General features: G+C 44.9%; 1 protein-coding gene across 5 annotated transcripts in view; it reads right to left on the reverse strand.

Moving 5' to 3' along the window:
* Nucleotides 1-20157, reverse strand: part of cep63 (centrosomal protein 63) — a 136971-nt gene that overhangs the window by 17351 nt on the left and 99463 nt on the right. For all 5 annotated transcript variants that reach the window (XM_063046157.1, XM_063046155.1, XM_063046156.1 and 2 more), the window contains exon 9: nucleotides 5341-5538. In XM_063046157.1, coding sequence (XP_062902227.1) covers nucleotides 5341-5538 — 198 coding nt within the window. The remainder of the gene's footprint in view (nucleotides 1-5340; nucleotides 5539-20157) is intronic.

A 20157-nucleotide genomic window follows, 5' to 3' on the forward strand; every position in this document is an offset into this window, starting at 1 on the left:
AGGACTTGGCAGCTAACCTCGATGGGTATGCCTCAGCTGTCAAGGACTTCATTAGGAAATGCACAGAGGACTGCGTATCTCGCAAGACGATCCAGGTATTCCTTAACCGGAGACCTTGGATGAATTATGAGGTCAAGTCCCTTTTGAAGGCTAGAGCTGCGGCTTTTAGGTCCGGGGATACCAGTTGCTACACAGAATACAGGCGTGAACTCCGGAAAGCCATTAAGCCATTAAGAGGCAATATCGAGCCAAGTTGGAAGCCCAGGCTAAACAGAGGGATGCCGGTAGACTATGGCAGGGTCTAAGTAAGATCACTGGGCGCAGAGAAAAGGCTGGGAATATCGATAACTGTGGCGCTTCTCTTCCTGACGAACTTAACGTATTCCACGCAAGATTCGAACAGAAGAGGAGCATCCTGCTCTCTCTGGATGAACTGGACCTGGTGGCATTGAGATTCATCGTCACCGAGGAGGACATTAGAAGGGCCTTCCTGAAGATAAACCCAAGGAAAGCGATGGGCCCAGATGGCGTCCCGGGACGGGTTCTCCAGGCCTGTGCAAGCGAGCTAGCTGGAGTGTTTGCTGACATCTTCAACTGCTCCTTGCTTCAATCTAAGATCCCCTCGTGTTTTAAGAAGGCAACGATAATCCCAGTGCCGAAGAAGAGCAAGGTGGCATGTCTGAATGACTATCGACCTGTGGCTCTGACATCAATTGCTATGAAGTGCTTCGAGAGATTGGTTATGGCACACATCAACCACAGCCTACCGGTCAACCTCGACGCTTTGCAATTCGCCTACCAGAGCAACAGGTCAACGGCAGATGCCATCTCTCTGGCCCTACATTCCTCCTTAGAACACCTGGAGAATAAAGACGCAAACTTAAGCCTCCTTTTCATTGACGACAGCTCTGCCTTTAATACCATCATTCCAAATAAACTGATTCCTAAACTCCGGAACCTGGGCCTTAACACTCAGATCTGCAGCTGGATCTTCAACTTCCTCACAGACAGGACCCAGGCTGTAAAAATAGGGGACAAGCTCTCCTCTACAATCACTCTGAGCACCAGTGTCCCACAAGGCTGTGTACTCAGCCCCCTGCTGTACTCATTGTACACCCATGTTTGTGTAGCCAAGTTTCCATCGAATTCAATATATAAGTTTGCTGATGACACAACAATTGTAGGCCGTATCTCGGGTAATGATGTGTTTGAGTACAGAGAGGAAATTAAGAACCTGGTGGTATGGTGCGAAGACAATAACCTATCCTTCAACGTCAGCAAGACGAAGAAATTGGTTGTTGACTTCAGAAGGAGTAGCGGACCACATGACCCAATTTACATCGGTGGTGCGCAAATGGGACAGGTCAAAAGCTTTAAGTTCCTCAGAGTCAATATCACAAATGACCTGACTTGGTCCAACCAATCAGAGTCCACTGCCAAGAAGGCCCACCAGCGCCTTTACTTCCTGAGAAAACTAAAGAAATTTGGCCTGTCCCCTAAAACCCTCACTAATTTTTATAGATGCGCTGTAGGAAGCATTCTTCTAGGGTGCATCATGGTATGGAAGTTCTCCTGTCCAAGACCGGAAGAAGCTGCAGGAGAGAGAGTGCGTGCGCAGCCCTCCGGTAAAAAATGATATTGTATCCGTTAAATAGGGACCGTGGACAATTCTGATTTGAGGGAGACAGACCTGAAAGCACAGAGGAGCATCTGGAGAAATTTCTGAAACGCCAGTTCGCTGCTGTTGTTGCTGCGCGATCGGGAATCTTTCGGAGGGAAGGCCTCAAAATCCCTGGCTTTGCCCGCTGTTGGCGACCAAGATTGAGGTCGAATCGTTCGGACAGAGATGGCGCTCAGTACTTAATGTCGGAGAGCTGATCGGAGGCTCGCAGTTTTTGGATGACTCAGAGTCGGACTGTGGTTGGGCATGGCAGGGAGAGTTTTTCTTCTTCTCTTGTCTGCGTGAGATGTGGGACATTTGAGAGACTTACAACTTTTTACTATGCTCATGGACTGTTCTTCATCAAGTTATCGCATTCTTGCACTGTTGTAACTATATGTTATAACTAAGTGGTTTTGTTAGTTTTTTCAGTCTTGTTCTGTCCTGTGTTTGGTGATATCACACCGGAGGAAATATTGCATCAATTTCTTAATGCATACATTACTAAATGACAATAAAAGAGGACTGCGTGTCTTCATAATCTAAGATTGTGAACATGGCGCAGCACATCACACAAACCAATCTTCCGTCCTTGGACTCACCTTACACCGCACACTGTCGGAGCAGTGCTGCCAGGATAATCAAGGACACGACCCAGCCAACACACTTTTCGTCCCTCTTCCCTCCGGGAGAAGGCTCAAGAGTTTGAAGACTCCCACGGCCAGATTTGGAAACAGTTCTTTCCAACTGTGATAAGACTGCTGAACGGATCCTGACCCGGATCTGGGCCGTACCCTCCAAATATCCAGACCTGCCGCTCAGTCTTTTTGCACTACCTTACTTCCCATTTTTCTATTTTCTATTTATGATTTATAATTTAAATTTTTATTATTTATTATCGATTTGTAATCCAGGGAGCGGGAAGCACAGAATCAAATATCGCTGTGATGATTATACGTTCTACTATCAATTGTTTGGCGACAATAAAGTATAAACTATAAGGTATAAAGTATGTGCTGAGCTCATCTGTTTTTCCTACAATACTTCATGCATTGAAATATGCATAGCTCAGAACATTAGTCGCACCATGCTCAACCTTTTGATTCCTGACCTGTCTGAGGTCTTAACACGTCTGCACACCCTCTCCATCATATGTCTGGCACTCTTGTCCTGTCCTATAACTTAGCACCTAACTCCCTGAACTCACTTTGAAGATCCTCTTCACTCTTCTGACCTACGTCATTGGTACCTCCTTGGACCATGACCTCTGCTCACCCTCCCACATAAGAATGCTGAAGACGCGATCCAAGATGTCAAGGACCCTGGAACCTAGGAGGCAACATATTATCTGGAAATCTCATTCCCATCCACAGAACCTCCTTTCTGTTCCGCTAACTAACAAATCCACTATCACCACAGCTTGCCTCTTCTCTACCCTTCCCTTGAGTCACAGAGCCAGACTCAATGCCACAGACCTGACCACTGTGACTTTCCTCTGTTAGGTCACCCCCCTGTCCTTGAATAGTGTCCACAGTGGCATACCTGTTGTTGAGGGGGATGGCCACAAGAATGCCCGACACTGGCTGTTCAATCTCTTTCCCCTGACTGTCACCCAGTCTCCTGTGTCCTGCATCTTGGGTGTAACTATCCCTCTATATGTCCTATCTATCACCCCCTCAACGTCTAGAATGACCTGGAGCTCATCTAGTTGCAGTTCTAACAACAATTCCTTAACGTGGATTGTTAGAAGCTACAGATGGATGCAGTTCTCGCAGGTTAAGTCATCAGGGTCTTCTTAGGCAGGAAGATCTCCAATTACACTATTTGAAATGCATTTAGACACGTTTAGCTTAAACCAGTGGTCCCCAACCACCGGGCTGTGGACCGATACCGGGCCGCAAAGCATGTGCTACCAAGCTGCGAGGAAACGTTATGATCTGGCGATATGAGGCGACATAAAGCGATATGGGTCAGCTGCACCTTTCCACATTCCCTGTCACGCCCACTGTTGAGCTTCAGCGCACGCAACGTCATTACGCAGGTGAGATCATTACCCACGCGGTCATCAGTCGGTATGAGTAAAAAACAAACGTCGCCTGAGAGTTTCTTTGGAAGAGCTGGAAGAGGACATAAAAGGCCTAACGACGAACATAACGCAGAGGCAGCTGAGGCAGAGACTGCAAAAAAAAAGAAAGCTTCCTTCAACAGAAAATACGACGAGTTGTACATAAAATATGGCTTTATTGCGACCGGTGACTCGCACGCTCCAAGCCTCCTGTGGGTGATATGTGGAGACAAACTGTCTAATCGCTACAGAGATTTCTTTCAGGAAAAAAGTCACCACTGGAAGCACACTTCAGTGACGAGGAGTGGATAGCAAAACTCGCTTAACTGTGTGACATCTTCAACTTGCTCAATGAACTCAATTTGTCACTTCAGGGGAGAATGACAACTGTCTTCAAGTTGGCAGATAAAGTGTCTGCTTTCAAAGCCAAACTGGAAATGTGGGGATGGCGAGTGGAAAGGGGCATATTTTACATGTTCCCAACATTAGTTGGGATTTTGGGAGAGACTGAGGCTGCACCGTCTTTCTCACAGCTAGTGCGCGATCACCTATCCTCGCTGTCGACAGAATTGGAGCATTACTTCCCAACCGCAAATGACCCAAGACATGCAAGGGAATGGGTCCATGACCCATTTGTGAATGTCCCCGGTGAATCATCCATGTCAGCGCGGGAAGAAGATCAACTACTCGAGCTTGCAAATGACAGTGGGCTGAGAGATATGTTTGACATAACATCTCTGCCGGCATTCTGGATCAAAGTCAAGGCTGAATATCCTGAGATAGCCACGAAAGCACTGAAAACGTTGCTTCCATTTCCAACATCATATCTCTGTGAAGCAGGATTTTCTGCAATGAATGCAACGAAAACGAAACTGCGGAATAGACTGGACATAAGGAATCGCTGTCTCCCATCACCCCTCGATAGGACCATCTTGATGCACGGAAACAAGCCCAGGGCTCCCACTGATCCACCGATATTGGTGTGTTGCAATGATTTTATATGTTCATACGAGGAAAATATGCGCTGTGTGTTTAATATCCAAACGTTACTTAAAATGTTATGATGCTATTGAGTTCTAAGTGACTTATAATTGACTTATCACTGTATTCATGGGAGGAAAATATGCGCTGTGTGTTTAATATTAAATTCGTTAGATAAACCCTTTTAGAAACAAAATTGAGTATATTATTAGCCACTTATAAGTGACTTATAGTTTCACCTATATTCTGGTCGTGATTAATAACAACCTCCCCCGCCACCCCTGTCAGCCAGTCCACGAGAATATTGTCAATATTAAACCAGTCCGCGGTGCAAATAAGGTTGGGGACCCCTGGCTTAAACCAATGCCTTCTAGTGCTAAACTCCCTTAACCTGGGAAAAGAATGTGACCACTCATTTAGCTATGCCCCCTCATGATTTTATTAACGTCTTTAATTCATTCCTCATCCTCGGATCAGGCAGCACTGAAAGAAATACAATAAAGGGGCTTTAGCCTGACAGTTAACTATGTTTCTTTCTCCACAGATGCTGCCTGACTTGCTAGAAAATTTCCAGCAAGTTCTACGTCTCCAGAATTTTAACTTCAAACAAATGACTGAGATTAATCAAAAACACCTTGATTTCTGTAGCTTTTCTGTCAGCTTTCTCCAGTTCACTCTGAAGCTGGCGTTCCACGTTGGGGGTGGCTACACTCATTTCTGCAATAGTTACATCACGCTGGTGCAGTTCCGTGGTCAGCTGTGAGATCTCCAACTTCATTCCCTTCAACTCAGAATAATGTTGCTGCTCCACCAAATCCAACTGGTCTCTCAGCTGTTGTAGAAATAGAACACGGTGTCAATGGAATACAAACTCCCAATTCCCAGAGCTGTTGCTTTCAAAGCCTCTAGTGGCTCAGATTCACTTCTAACGTCTGGTGTTGACTGAACATTTGCACTGTGACAGTGTAGGTTTGCCCCAGAGATTCCAATTCACCCCCATTTCCAAAAGACATGCAATATGGTACACTGGTCTAAGAGGATAGAGGAGCTGGTGAAGTGGGGGGTGGTTGGCATGAGAGGGGTATCGGGGGGGGTGGTGAGACTGGGCGAGAGAGAGATTTAACTAGTATAAATAGGGGCTTGATAGTTGGTGCAGATTCATTGGCCTGAATAGCCTGCTTCCATTCCGCCTGACGCTATTGAACACAGCTCAGCTTGTGAAAGAACTGATAGAAACTTAAAAGTAAATATTACTGTGATGTAAATTGTACTTATAACCATATAACAATTACAGCACGGAAACAGGCCATCTCGGCCCTTCTAGTCCGTGCCGAACTCTTACTCTCACCTAGTCCCACCGACCTGCACTCAGCCCTTAACCCTCCATTCCTTTCCTGTCCATATATCTATCCAATTTAACTTTAAACGACAATTTACTTCCATTTTCTTCTTTATTAGTCCAAACCACTATAATAAAAGGGTAACACTCATAATCTAGTTCCAAGCAAATTAATGTTAACTGCAAGTTTCCACTAAATCTACTTGTCTGCTTTCAAGAAAGCACTTTAAAATAAACATTTATCTTTGTGGAGTTCAGAGATTTCCCCTAATTTTAAAATTTATTTTTAATCACTGATAACCAGTATGACCAGCAACCAATATTCTTTCGAGTTTTTTTTCATGTCATATCTGCTTTATGATGAAATGATTTTAGCGCAGAAGGCCTCACCCACAAGTATGGTCTTTCTTTCTGTTCATATGACAGGCCTACTGATCTACAATCACTGATCTTCTGACAGCTTCCCTCCCACCCTCCAGACCAGCAACTCCCTCACCCTGACAGAGTGTTAAAACCCCAAATTTCACATTGGCAACCTTTCTCCTTTTGCAGAGATTTCAAGACTAGCTGCAATTCCAGACAGAATTGCTCCCTCTGTTCAAAAGCAGTCCTTGCCCTTACAAATCAAACTTCTGGGAAAAACTCCATTAAAGATCAGATTCCACATGAACAACAAGTTAGATTTCCCTAATACATTATGTCCATAGGGTTTAAAAATATCTCAAAGCTAAATGGCATTGACAGTTAAAGATTAACATAGTTGTGAGGAATCCTACTGAACTGATATACTGAGCGGTAAGGGACCTGAGATATTAGGACCAAGATCAGTGGAATTGCCTTGGAAGCCCTCATGTAATGGCTCCAAATTACTATTGGTATCCCACACTAATTTTTGTTCTATTATATCCTCTTTCTTTGTCTTTATGCTGGCTTTGACTTCTCTTGTCAGCCACAGTTGCATCACCTTGCCTTTAGAATAACATTTCTTTGGAATGTATCTATCCTCTGTCTTGTGAGTTATTCCCAGAAACTCCAACCAGTGCTGTTCTGCCTTGCTAGTGTTCCGTTCCAATCAATTTTGGTCAGCTCCTCTCTCATATCTCTGTAATTCCCTTTACTCTACTGTAACACGGATACATCTGACTTTACCTTCTCCTTTTCAAGTTGCACGGTGAATTCCTTTACCTTAAGCTCTCCAATTAATTTCAGTTCATTGCACAACACCTAATCCAGAATAGCTGATCCCCTAGTGGACTCAACCATGAATTGCTCTAAAAAGCCATCTTGTTGGCAAAGTACAAATTCTGCCTCTTGGGATCCAGCACCAACCTGATTTTCCCAATCTACCTGCACATTGAATCCACCCTATCGAAACAACACTCTTTTGACATCTCCATCTGCAACTTCTCAGCCCAGTCTACATCCTATCAATGTCCTGCTGTAATCTCTGACAACCCACCAGACTATGCACAACACCCCCAACTTTTGTGCTGCCCTTCTACTTCTTCATCCAGGTCATTTATAAAAATCACTAAGAGGAGGGGTCCCAGAACAGATCCCTGCAGAACATCACTTGTCATCGTCCTCCATGCAGAACATGAACCATTTACCACCCCCCTTTGCCTTCTGTGGGCAAACAAATTCTGGATCCACAAAGCAAGGTCTCCTTGGATCCCACACCTCCTTAATTTCTGAATGAGCCTTGCATGGGGAACCATACCAAATGTCTTACTAAAATCCATATACAGTACATCTACTGCTCTACCTTCATCAATGTGTTTTGTTACATCCTCTGCTCCTATCCCCCTCCAGCACTACGGTAAAGAAGATGGATTTGTGATCACCACCACCAAAATGCTCTCCCACCGAGAGATCTGACACCTGACCATGTTCATTTCCCAATAACAAATCAAGTACAGCCTCTCCTCTAGTTGGCTTATCTACATATTGCATCAGGAAACCTTCCTGAACACACCTAACAAACTTAACCCCATTTAAACCCCTTGTTCCAAGGAGATGCCAGTCAATATTAGGGAAGTTAAAATCACCCATCACAACAATCCTATTATTATTGCACTGTTCCAGAATCTGCCTCTCTATCTGCTCCTTAATGTTTCTGTTACTATTGGGGGGCCTAAAAAAACACCCATAGTCATTGATCCCTTCCTTTTTCTGACTTCCACGCACACTGACTCAGTAGACATTCCCTCCATTACTTCCTCCTTTTCCACAGTCGTGATACTATCCCTGATTAGCAATACCACACCCTTACCTATTTTGCCTCCCTCCCTGTCCTTTTTGAAACATCGAAAGCCCCGGCACACTTATCAGCCATTCCTGCCCCTGAGACATCCAAGTCTTTGTAATAGCCACAACATTATAGTTCAACATATTGATCCACGTTCTAAGTTCATCAGTTTGTGATACTCCTTGCATTAAAATAGACATATCTTCAACCATCTGGATGAATGCATCTTTGCTCTATCATCTGCCTAACCTTCCCCACAAACTCCCTACAAGCTGTCTGTACTTGTTCGCCAACCACCGCATCCTCTGCCTCTTCACCTTGGCTGCCACCCCCTGCAAATCTAGTTTAAACCATCGCCAATAGCATTAGCAAACCTTCCTCCCAGGATATTGGTTTCCCCTCCAGTTCAGGTGCAACCCATCCCACTTGTGCAGGTCACCCTCTTCCCCAAAAAAGTTTCCAATGATCCAAAAACTTGCAACCTTGCCCCGTGCACCATCTGTTGTCTTGGTGATCTCCATCACTGGTCCACTTCTTGCATAGTCACTCAGTTTTTAAGAATGGCCTGCCCTAGGCAGATTTACACCCTGTTCATATTCTTTCCTTTTCTGGATGATTGACATAACGATACTTGGAAATTTTCTTGTATCCCTCTCCTGACTTGTGCTTTTCAATAATCTTTTCACTGAATTCTTTGGAGCGTTCTTTTGTTGTCATGGTGTAGCTTTTGCCAGGATACTGACTTGCCAGCAGTTGGACCTTCCAGGTACAGGTGTATTTTTAGTATAATCAATCGAAACACCTTGACTGCACGCAAGTTTCCAAAAACAGGTCTCCATTTAACTAATCATGTGACTTATAAAACCAATTGGCTGTACCAGTGATGATTTGGTGTGTCATACTAAAGGGGGTGAATACTTGTGCAATCAATTATTTTGTATTTTATATTTGTAATTAATTTAGATCACTTTGTAGAGATCTGTTTTCACTTTAACACGAAGGAGTCTTTTACTGTCGAACAGTGTCAAAAAAGTCAAATTAAAACCTCTGTGATTCAATGTTGAAAAACAATAAAACATGAAAACGTCTGGGGGGGGGTGTGAATACTTTTTATAGGCACTGTATAACTTCCATCAGGGTCTTTTTACCCTTGCAGTTCCTTAGCTCTACTCACAACAATACCCCTTCACCTTCTGATCCTATATCACCTCTGTATAATGATTTGATTTCATTGTTAACCAACAGAGCTAGCCCGCCCCTTCTGTCTACCTGCCTGTTCTTTTGAAACAATGTGAATCTTCCAGCTATGACCACTTTTCAGCCACAATTCAGGGATGCCCACAACATCATACATGCCAATCTTTAACTGTGCTGCAAGGTCATCTACCTTTTTCCATATACTGTGTGCATTCAAATACAACACCTTCAGTCCTACATTCACCTTTTTTAATTTTGTCCCCTTTTTACAGTGCAACTCAATCTGTTGACTACAATTTTGCCCTATGATCAGCCTCTCCTTGCGAGCAGTCTCACTACACACTGCTTCTGTAAACTAAGTGCCCCATCCTCAGCCCTATCAATCTGGTTCCTATCCCCCTAGCATATCGATCCCCCTCTAGTTAAGGTGTAACTCGTCCCTTTTGTTCCCCAGAACAGATCCTAATGATACAGAAATCAGAACCCCCGCCCCCTGCACGAATTCCTCAGCCATGCGTTCACCTGCCAAATTATCCTGTTCTTACCCTCACTGGCATGTGTCCCAGGCAGCAATCCAGAGAATACTACCCTGGAGGTCCTGCTTTTTAGCTTTCGACCTAGCTCCCCAAAATCTCTCTTCAGGACTCCTCACCTTTCCTACCTATATCATTCAGAGTCTGTTGTCACTCCATTTCTTGCCCTACCATATCCAGCTGGTAACGTTCGGAGCGGACAGTGGAATGAGAGGGTAACAGAGTAGTAGGGCTTTGGCTCAACTGGCTTGGGCGGTAACGGGACGAGGTGAGGTAGGTTTACCTGTGATAATTGTGGAAAGGAGGTATGTGTGTGAGGCCGGTGTTCTGTGCTTGGTGTCATATGTGGGAAGTCCTGGAGTCTCCCAGCCTCCCAGACGGCCATATCTGCACCCAGCGTGTCGAGCCGCAGCTCCTAAGGAACCACATTAGGGAACTGGAGTTGCAACTCGATGACCTTCATCTGGTCAAGAAGAGTGAGGAGATGACAGAAAGGAGTTATAGGCCGGTGGTCACACCGGAGCCACGGGAGACAGACAAGTGAGTAACAGTTAGGAGAGGGAAGGGGAAGAGTCAGGTACTAGAGAATATCCCTATGGCTGTCCCCCCGAACAATAAGCACTCCTGTTTGAGTACTGTTGGGGGAGACAGCCTACCTGGGGGGAGCAACAGTGGTCGCGCCTCTGGCACAAAGTCCGGCCCTGTGGTTCAGAAGGGTAGGGAAAGGAAAAGGAAGAGGAAGGCAATAGTGATAGGGACTCTATAGTTAGGGGTCGTACAGGCGATTCTGTGGACGGAGGAAAGAAACTTGGATGGTAGTTTGCCTCCCAGGCGCCAGGGTCCAGGATGTTTCAGATCGCGTCCAGAATATCCTGCAGTGGGAGTGAGAACAGCCAGAGGTCGTGGTACATATTGGTACTAATGACATAGAAACACAGAAAATAGGTGCAGGAGAAGGCCATTCGGCCCTTCGAGCCTGCACCGCCATTCAGTATGATCATGGTTGATCATCCAACTCAGAACCCTATACCAGCCTTCCCTCCATACCACCTGATCCCTTTAGCCACAAGGGCCATATCTAACTCCCTCTTAGATATAGCCAATGAACTGGCCTCAGCTGTTTCCTGTGGCAGAGAATTCCACAGATTCACCACTCTCTGTGTGAAGAAGTTTTTCCTAATCTCAGTCCTAAAAGGCTTCCCCTTTATCCTCAAACTGTGACCCCTCGTTCTGGACTTCCCCAACATCGGGAACAATCTTCCTGCATCTAGCCTGTCCAATCCCTTTAGGATTTTATACGTTTCAATAAGATCCCCCCTCAATCTTCTAAATTCCAACGAGTATAAGCCTAGTCGATCCAGCCTTTCATCATATGAAAGTCCTGCCATCCCAAGAATCAATCTGGTGAACCTTCTTTGTACTCCCTCTATGGCAAGAATGTCTTTCCTCAGATTAGGGGACCAAAACTGCACACAATACTCCAGGTGTGGTCTCACCAAGGCCTTGTACAACTGCAGTAGTACCTCCCTGCTCCTGTACTCGAATCCTCTTGCTATGAATGCCAGCATACCATTTGCCTTTTTCACCGCCTGCTGTACCTGCATGCCCACTTTCAATGACTGGTGTATAATGACACCCAGGTCTTGTTGCACCTCCCCTTTTCCTAATTGGCCACCATTCAGATAATAATCTGTTTCCTGTTTTTGCCACCAAAGTGGATAACTTCACATTTATCCACATTAAATTGCATCTGCCATGAATTTGCCCACTCACCTAACCTACCCAAGTCACCCTGCATCCTCTTAGCATCCTCTTCACAGCGAACACTGCCGCCCAGCTTCGTGTCATCCGCAAACTTGGAGATGTTGCATTTAATTCCCTCATCCAAGTCATTAATATATATTGTAAACAACTGGGGTCCCAGCACTGAGCCTTGCGGTACCCCACTAGTCACTGCTGCCATTCTGAAAAGGTCCAGTTTATTCCCACTCTTTGCTTCCTGTCTGCCAATCAATTCTCTATCTACATCAATACCTTACCCCCAATACCGTGTGCTTTAAGTTTGCACACTAATCTCCTGTGTGGGACCTTGTCAAAAGCCTTTTGAAAATCCAAATATACCACATCCACTGGTTCTCCCCTATACGCTCTACTAGTTACATCCTCAAAAAATTCTATGAGATTCGTCAGACATGATTTTCCTTTCACAAATCCATGCTGACTTTGTCCGATGATTTCACTGCTTTCCAAATGTGCTGTTATCACATCTTTGATAGGTAGGAAAAGGGAAGAGGTCCTGAAAACAGACTACAGGGAGTTAGGAATGAAGTTGAGAAGCAGGACCGCAAAGGCAGTTATCTCAGGATTACAAGCCTGTGCCACATGACAGTGAGTATAGGAATACAATGAGGTGGAGGATAAATGCGTGGCTGAGGAATTAGAGCAGGGGGCAGGGAGCAGGGATTCAGATTGCGGGATCATTGGGACCTCTTTTGGGGCAGGTGTGACCCGTACAAAAAGGACGGGTTGCACTTGAATCCCGGGGGGACCAATATCCTGGTGGGGGGGTTTGCTAAGGCTACTGGGGAGAGTTTAAACTAGTATTGTTGGGGGGTGGGAACCGAACTAAAGAGGTGAATAGAGAAAGCTTAGAGACAGTGTATGAGGGAGGATAGGCAGGTGATAGAGAAGGGTCGCGCTCAGACCAACAGTTTGATGAGTGTCTATTTTAACGCAAGGAGTATTGTGAACAAAGCGGAGGAGCTTAAAGCGTGGATCAGTACTTGGAGCTATGATGTGGTGGCCATTACAGAGACTTGTATGCCTCAGGGACAGGAATGGTTACATCAAGTGCCGGGTTTTGGATGTTTCAGAAAGGACAGGGAGGGAGGCAAAAGAAAAGGAGAAGGAAGAAGGAAGTCTGAGAATCGGAGCTGGAGTGCGGCGGAAGCCATTTTGAATTTTTCGTTTTTTTTCGTCGGAGTTCAGAGAGGCGGGACTGCGCAGGCGTGTGACGTCGGGCAGTGAAACGCGGAAGATTTAAAAGGAACACAGCCGTATACAGCGGGCAGAATCATTTGCGGGCTGCGGAGTGAGCCGGGAGCAGAGTGAAGACTTAAGGGCTTTGGCTCAAAGGGCTTAGGCGGAAACAGGCGAGGCAAAGAAGGTTTGGATTTCATTTTTTCCTGTTATTTGAGGAGAAGGGGAAGTATGAGTGTGAGGGCAGCTTGTTGTTCTCAGTGTCGGATGTGGGAGGTTCTGGAGTCTCCCAGTCTCCCGGACTTCCGCATCTGCGCCAGGTGCGCTGAGATGCAGCTCCTAAGGGACCGCGTTAGGGAACTGGAGCTGCAGCTTGATGACCTCGTGAGGAGTTGATAGAGAGGAGTTACAGGCAGGTGGTCACACCAGGGCCATGGGAGGTAGACAAGTGGGTCACAGTTAGGAGGGGGAAGGGGAGGGGTCAGGTCTTATAGAGTACCCCAGTGGCTGTGCCCCTTGAAAATAGGTACTCCTGTTTGAGTACTGTTGGTGGGGGGGACAGCTTACCTGGGGGAAGCAACAGTGGTCGTGCCTCTGGCACAGAGTCCGGCCCTGTAGCTCAGAAGGGTAGGGAAGGGAAGAAGAGGGCAGAAGTAATAGGGGACTCGATAGTTAGGGGGTCAGGCAGGTGATTCTGTGGACGCAGTCAGGAGACCTGGATGGTAGTTTGCCTCCCCGGTGCCAGGGTCCAGGATGTTTCTGATCACGTCCAAGATATCCTGAAGTGGGAGGGTGAGGAGCCAGAGATCGTGGTACCAATGACATAGGTAGGAAAAGGGGAGAGGTCCTGAACGAAGAATATAGGGAGTTAGGAAGGGAGTTGAGAAAAAGGACCGCAAAGGTAGTAATCTCGGGATTACTGCCTGTGCTACGCGACAGTAAGAGTAGGAATGCAATGAGGTGGAGGATAAATGCGTGGCTGAGGGATTGGAGCGGGGGCAGGGATTCAAGTTTTTGGATCATTGCGACGTCTTTTAGTGCAGGTGTGACCTGTACAAAGAGGACGGGTTGCATTTGAATCCTAGGGGGACCAATATCCTGGCCGGGAGATTTGCGAAGGCTACCGAGGTGACTTTAAACTAGAATGGTTTGGGCTTGGAAATCATATTGAAGAGACTAGGAGAGAGGAGGTTAGTTTCACAAATAGAGAAAGCTAGTAGACAGCGTGTGAAGGAGGATAGGCAGGGGATAGAGATTGGGAGCACTCAGACCGAAGATGTAGGGGAGAAGGAAGAAAAAGATAACAAAGTTGTTTGCTCCATTCAGGATAAACAGAGAGTAAGAGGTGGACAGTTTCTTAAATGCATCTATTTTAATGCTAGGAGCACTGTAAGAAGGGTGGATGAGCTTAGATCATGGATTGATACCTGGAAATATGATGTTGTAGCTATTAGTGAAAGATGGTTGCAGGGGGGGTGTGATTGGCAACTAAATATTCCAGGATTTCATTGCTCCAGCTGTGATAGAACAGGAGGGGCAAGGGGGAAAGGTGTTGCATTGCTTGTCAGAGAAAATATAACAGCAGTGCTCTGGCAAGATAGATTAGTGGACTCGTCTAGGGAGGATATTTGGGTGGAACTGAGGAATGGGAAAGGTGTAGTGACGCTTATAGACCACCTAATGAGGACCGAGAATTGGAAGAGCAAATTTGTAAGGAGATAGCAGATATCTGTAGTGAGCACAAGGTTGTGATTGTGGGAGATTTTAATTTTCCACACATAGACAGGGAAGCCCATTCTGTAAAAGGGCTGGATGGTTTGGAGTTTGTCAAATGTGTGCAAGACAGTTTTTTGCAGCAATACATAGCGGTACCAACTAGAGAAGGGGGAGTATTGGATCTCCTGTTAGGGAATGAGATAGGACAGGTGGCAGAGGTATGTGTTGGGGAGCAATTCGGCTCCAGTGATCACAATACCATTAGTTTCAATATAATTATGGAGAAGGATAGGACTGGACCCAGGGTTGAGATTTTTGATTGGAGAAAGGCTAACTTTGAGGAGATGCGAAAGGATTTAGAAGGAGTGGATTGGGACAATTTGTTTTATGGGAAGGATGTAATAGAGAAATGGAAGTCATTTAAAGGTGAAATTTTGAGAGGACAGGATCTTTATGTTCCTGTTAGTTTGAAAGGAAAGGTTAAAAGTTTGAGAGAGCCATGGCTTTCAAGGAATATTGGAAACTTGGTTTGGAAAAAGAGAGGGATCTACAATAAATATAGGCAGCTTGGAGTTAATGAGGTGTTCGAGGAATATAAAGAATGTAAAAAGAATCTTAAGAAAGAAATTAGAAAAGCTAAAAGAAGAGGCTGCTTTGGCAAGTAAGGTGAAAATAAATCCAAAGGGTTTCTACAGTTATGTTAATAGCAAAAGGACAGTGAGGGATAAAATTGGTCCCTCGGAGAATCAGAGTGGACGGCTATGTGTGGAGCCAAACAAGATAGGGGAGATTTTGAACAATTTCTTCTCTTCGGTATTCACTAAGGAGAATTGTGTAAGGTAAAGGAAACAAGAAGGGTAGTTATGGAAAGTATGACGATTAAAGAAGAGAAAGTACTGGCGCTTTTAAGGAATATAAAAGTGGACAAGTGTCCGGGTCCGGACAAGATATTCCCTCGGACCTTGAGGGAAGTTGGTGTGGAAATAGCAGGGGCTCCGACAGAAATATTTCAAGTGTCATTAGAAACGGGGATGGTGCCGGAGGATTGGCATATTGCTCATGTGGTTCCATTGTTTAAAAAGGGTTCTAAGAGTAAACCTGGCAATTATCAGCCTGTGAGTTTGACGTCAGTGGTGGGTAAGTTGATGGAAAGTACTCTTAGAGATGGTATATGTAATTATAGGGTCTGATTAGGAACAGTCAACATGGATTTGTGAGTGGAAGGTCATGTTTGACAAATCTTATTGAATTTTTTGATGGGGTTACTAGGAAAGTTGACCAGGGTAAAGCGGTGGATGTTGTCTATATGGACTTCAGTAAGGCCTTTGACAAGGTTCCACACGAAAGGTTAGTTAGGAAGGTTCAATTGTTAGGCATTAATATCGAAATAATTAATTCAGCAGTGGCTGGATGGGAGATGCCAGAGATTAGTGGTGGATAACTGTGTGTCAGATTGGAGGACGGTGTCTAGCGGTGTGCCTCAGGGATCTGTAGGGGGTCCAATGTTGTTTAAATATATATTAATGATCTGGATGATGGGGTAGTAAATTGGATTGGTAAGTATACAGATGATACTAAGATAGGTGGTGTTGTGGATAATGAAGTAGGTTTTCAAAGTTTGCAGAGAGATTTAGGCCAGTTAGACAGTGGGCTGGAAGATGGCAGATGGAGTTTAATGCTGATAAATGTGAGGTGCTACATTTTGGTAGGACTAATCAAAATAGGACATACATGGTAAATGGTAGGGCATTGAAGAATGCAGTAGAACAGAGGGATCTAGGAATAATGGTGCATAGTTCCCCGAAAGTGGAATCTCATGTGGATAGGGTGGTGAAGAAAGCTTTTAGTATGCTGGCCTTTATAAATCAGAGCATTGAGTATAGGAGTTGGGATGTAATGTTGAAATTGTATAAGGCATTGGTAAGGCCAAATTTAGAGTATTGTGTGCAGTTCTGGTCACCGAATTATAGGAAAGATGTCAATAAAATTGAGAGAGTACAGAGGAGATTTACTAAAATGTTGCCTGGGTTTCTCCTGAGATACAGAGAAAGGTTGAACAAGTTAGGTCTTTATTCTTTGGAGCGCAGAAGGTTGAGGGGGGACTTGATAGAGGTGTTTAAAATTATGAGGGGGATAGATAGAGTTGATGTGGATTGGCTTTTTCCAATGAGAGTGGGGGAGATTCAAACAAGAAGACATGAGTTGAGAGTTAAAGGGCAAAAGTTTAGGGGTAACATGAGGGGGAACTTCTTTACTCAGAGAGTGGTAGCTGTCTGGAACGAGCTTCCAGCAGAAGTGGTTGAGGCGGGTTCGATGTTGTCATTTAAAGTTAGATAGGATAGATATATGGACAGGAAAGGAATGGAGGGTTATGGGCTGAGTACAGGTCGGTGGGACTAGGTGAGAGTAAGAGCTCAGCACGGACTAAAAGGGCCGTGATGGCCTGTTCCATGCTGTAATTGTTATATGGTAATATGGTTATAAAAAAGGCGGGGGCGTGGCACTGCTTATCAGAGATAGTGTCATGGCTGCAGAAAAGCTGGACGTCATGGAGGGTATGTCCACTGAGTCTCTGTGGGCAGAGGGTAGGAACAGGAAGGGGTCAATAACTTTACTGGGTGTTTTTTATAGGCTACCCAATACTAACAGGGACATTGAGGAGCAGATAGGGAAACAGATCCTGGAAAGGTGTAATAATAACAGAGTTGTCGAGGTGGGAGATTTTAATTTCCCAAATATCATTTAGCATCTCCCTAGAGCAAGGGGTTCAGATGGGGTGGAGTTTGTTAGGTATGTTCAGGAAGGTTTCTTGACACAGTATGTAGATAAGCCTACAAGAGGTGAGACTGTACTTGATTTGGTATTGGAAAATGAACCTGGTCAGGTGTCAGATCTTTCAGTGGGAGAGCATTTTGGAGATCGTGATCATACTTCTATCTCCTTTACAATAACATTGGAGAGAGATAGGAACAGACAAGTTACAAAAGCGTTTAATTGAAGGAAGGGTAATTATGAGGTTATCAGGCAGGAACTTGGAAGCTTAAATTGGGAACAGATGTTCTCAGGGAAAGGTACGGAAGAAATGTGGCAAATATTCAGGGGATATTTGTGTGGAGTTCACCATAGGTACATTCCAATGAGACAGGGAAGTTATGGTAGGGTACAGGAACCGTGATGAACAAAAGCTGTAGTAAATCTAGTCAAGAAGAGAAGAAAAGCTTACGAAGGGTTCAGAGAGCTAGGTAATGTTGGAGATCTAGAAAATTATAAGGCTAACAGGAAGGAGCTTAAGTAGGAAATTAGGAGAGCCAGAAGGGCCCATGAGAAGGCCTTGGCAGGCAGGATTAAGGAAAACCTCAAGGCATTCTACAAGTATGTGAAGAGCAAGAGGATAAGACGTGAAAGAATAGGACCTGTCAAGTGTGACAGTGGGGAAGTGTGTACGGAACCGGAGGAAATAGCAGAGGTACTTAATGAAAACTTTACTTCAGTATTCACTATGGAAAAGGATCTTGGTGATCATGGTGATGACTTGCAGCGGACTGAAAAGCTTGAGCATGTAGATAATAAGAAAGACGATGTGCTGGAGCTTTTGGAAAGCATCAAGTTGGATAAGTCGTTGGGACCGGATGAGGTGTACCCCAGGCTACTGCAGGAGGCAAGGGAGGAGATTACTGAGCCTCTGGCGACGATCTTTGTATCATCAATGGGGATAGGAGAGGTTCTGGAGGATTGGAGGGTTGCCGATGTTGTTCCCATATTCAAGAAAGGGAGTAGAGATAGCGAGGAAATTATAGACCATTGAGTTTTACTTCAGTGGTTGGTAGGTTGATGGAGAAGATCCTGAGAGGCAGGATTTATGAACATTTGGAGAGGCATAATATGATTAGGAATAGTCAGCATGGCTTTGTCAAGGGCAGGTCGTGCCTTACGAGCCTAATTGAATTTTTTGAGGATGTGACTAAACACATTGATGAATGAAGAGCAGTAGATGTAGTGTGTATGGATTTCAGCAAGGCACTTGATAAGGTACCCCATGCAAGGTTTATTGAGAAAGTAAGGAAGCATGGGATCCAAAGGGACATTGCTTTGTGGATACAGAACTGGCTTGCCCACAGAATGCAAACAGTGGTTGTAGATAGGTCATATTCTGCATGGAGGTCGGTGACCAGTGGTGTGCCTCAGGGATCTGTTCTGGGACCCTTATTCTTTGTGATTTTTATAGATGACCTGGATGAGGAAATGGTGGAATGGGTTGGTAAATTTGCTGATAACACTAAGGTTGGGGGTGTTGTGTATCGTGTGAAGGGCTGTCAGAGGTTACAGCGGGACATTGATAGGATGCAAAACTGGGCTGAGCAGTGGCAGATGGAGTTCAGCCCAGATAAGTGTGAAGTGGTTCATTTTGGTAGGTCAAATATGATGGCAGAATATAGTATTAATGGTAAGACTCTTGGCAGTGTGCAGGATCAGAGGGATCTTGGGGTCTGAGTCCATAGGACGCTCAAAGCAGCTGCACAGGTTGTCTCTGTGGTTAAGAAGGCACACAGTGTATTGGCCTTCATCAATCGTGGAATTGAATTTAGGAGCCGAGAGGTAATGTTGCAGCTGTATAGGACCCTGGTCAGACCTCACTTGGAGTACTGTGCTCAGTTCTAGTCGCCTCACTACAGGAAGGATGCGGAAACCATAGAAAGGGTGCAGAGGAGATTTACAAGGATGTTGCCTGGATTGGGGAGCATGCCTTATGAAAACAGGTTGAGTGAACTTGGCTTTTTCTCCTTGGAGCATTGCAGGATGAGAGATGACCTGATAGAGGTGGATAAGATAATCAGAGGCATTGATCATGTCAGAGGCTTTTTCCCCAAGGCTGAAATGGATGCCACAAGAGGACACAGATTTAAGGTGCTTGGGAGTAGGTACAGAGGAGATGTCAGAGGTAAGTTTTTTTTAATGCAGTGAGTGGTGAGTGCGTGGAATGGGCTGCTAGCAACGGTGCTGGAGGCAGATACGATAGGGTCTTTTAAGAGACTTTTGGATAGGTACATGGAGCTTACAAAAATAGAGGGCTAGTAATTTCTAAGGTCCGAAGGGCCTGTTATTGTGCTGTAGGTTTTCTATGTTTCTATCACAGGTTCAGGCAAGAAGTGGACTGAAAACATACTCTAAAAAATTCAAAAGCTTTATGTACAACTTCATTGATCCCTACTGGAGCATACATATGTTTGTGCAGCCTATGATACTCCGCACACCAAAACATTTTTACTGTGCCTTGGTCCTGTCAATGCAATGTGAACTCCTGTTTCCTTCAGAAGTTAACAGATAAAAATTGGGAATATGGGAATGAATGGATATCAAGTATTATCAGAGAAAAGTAACATTGAATACCTATCACAAACAAGTAAAATCCACGAGCTCTTCCAAGCCATTAAGTAATTT

This window comes from Mobula hypostoma, chromosome 4 (assembly GCF_963921235.1).
Source record: "Mobula hypostoma chromosome 4, sMobHyp1.1, whole genome shotgun sequence".
NCBI classification, from domain to species: domain Eukaryota; kingdom Metazoa; phylum Chordata; class Chondrichthyes; order Myliobatiformes; family Myliobatidae; genus Mobula; species Mobula hypostoma.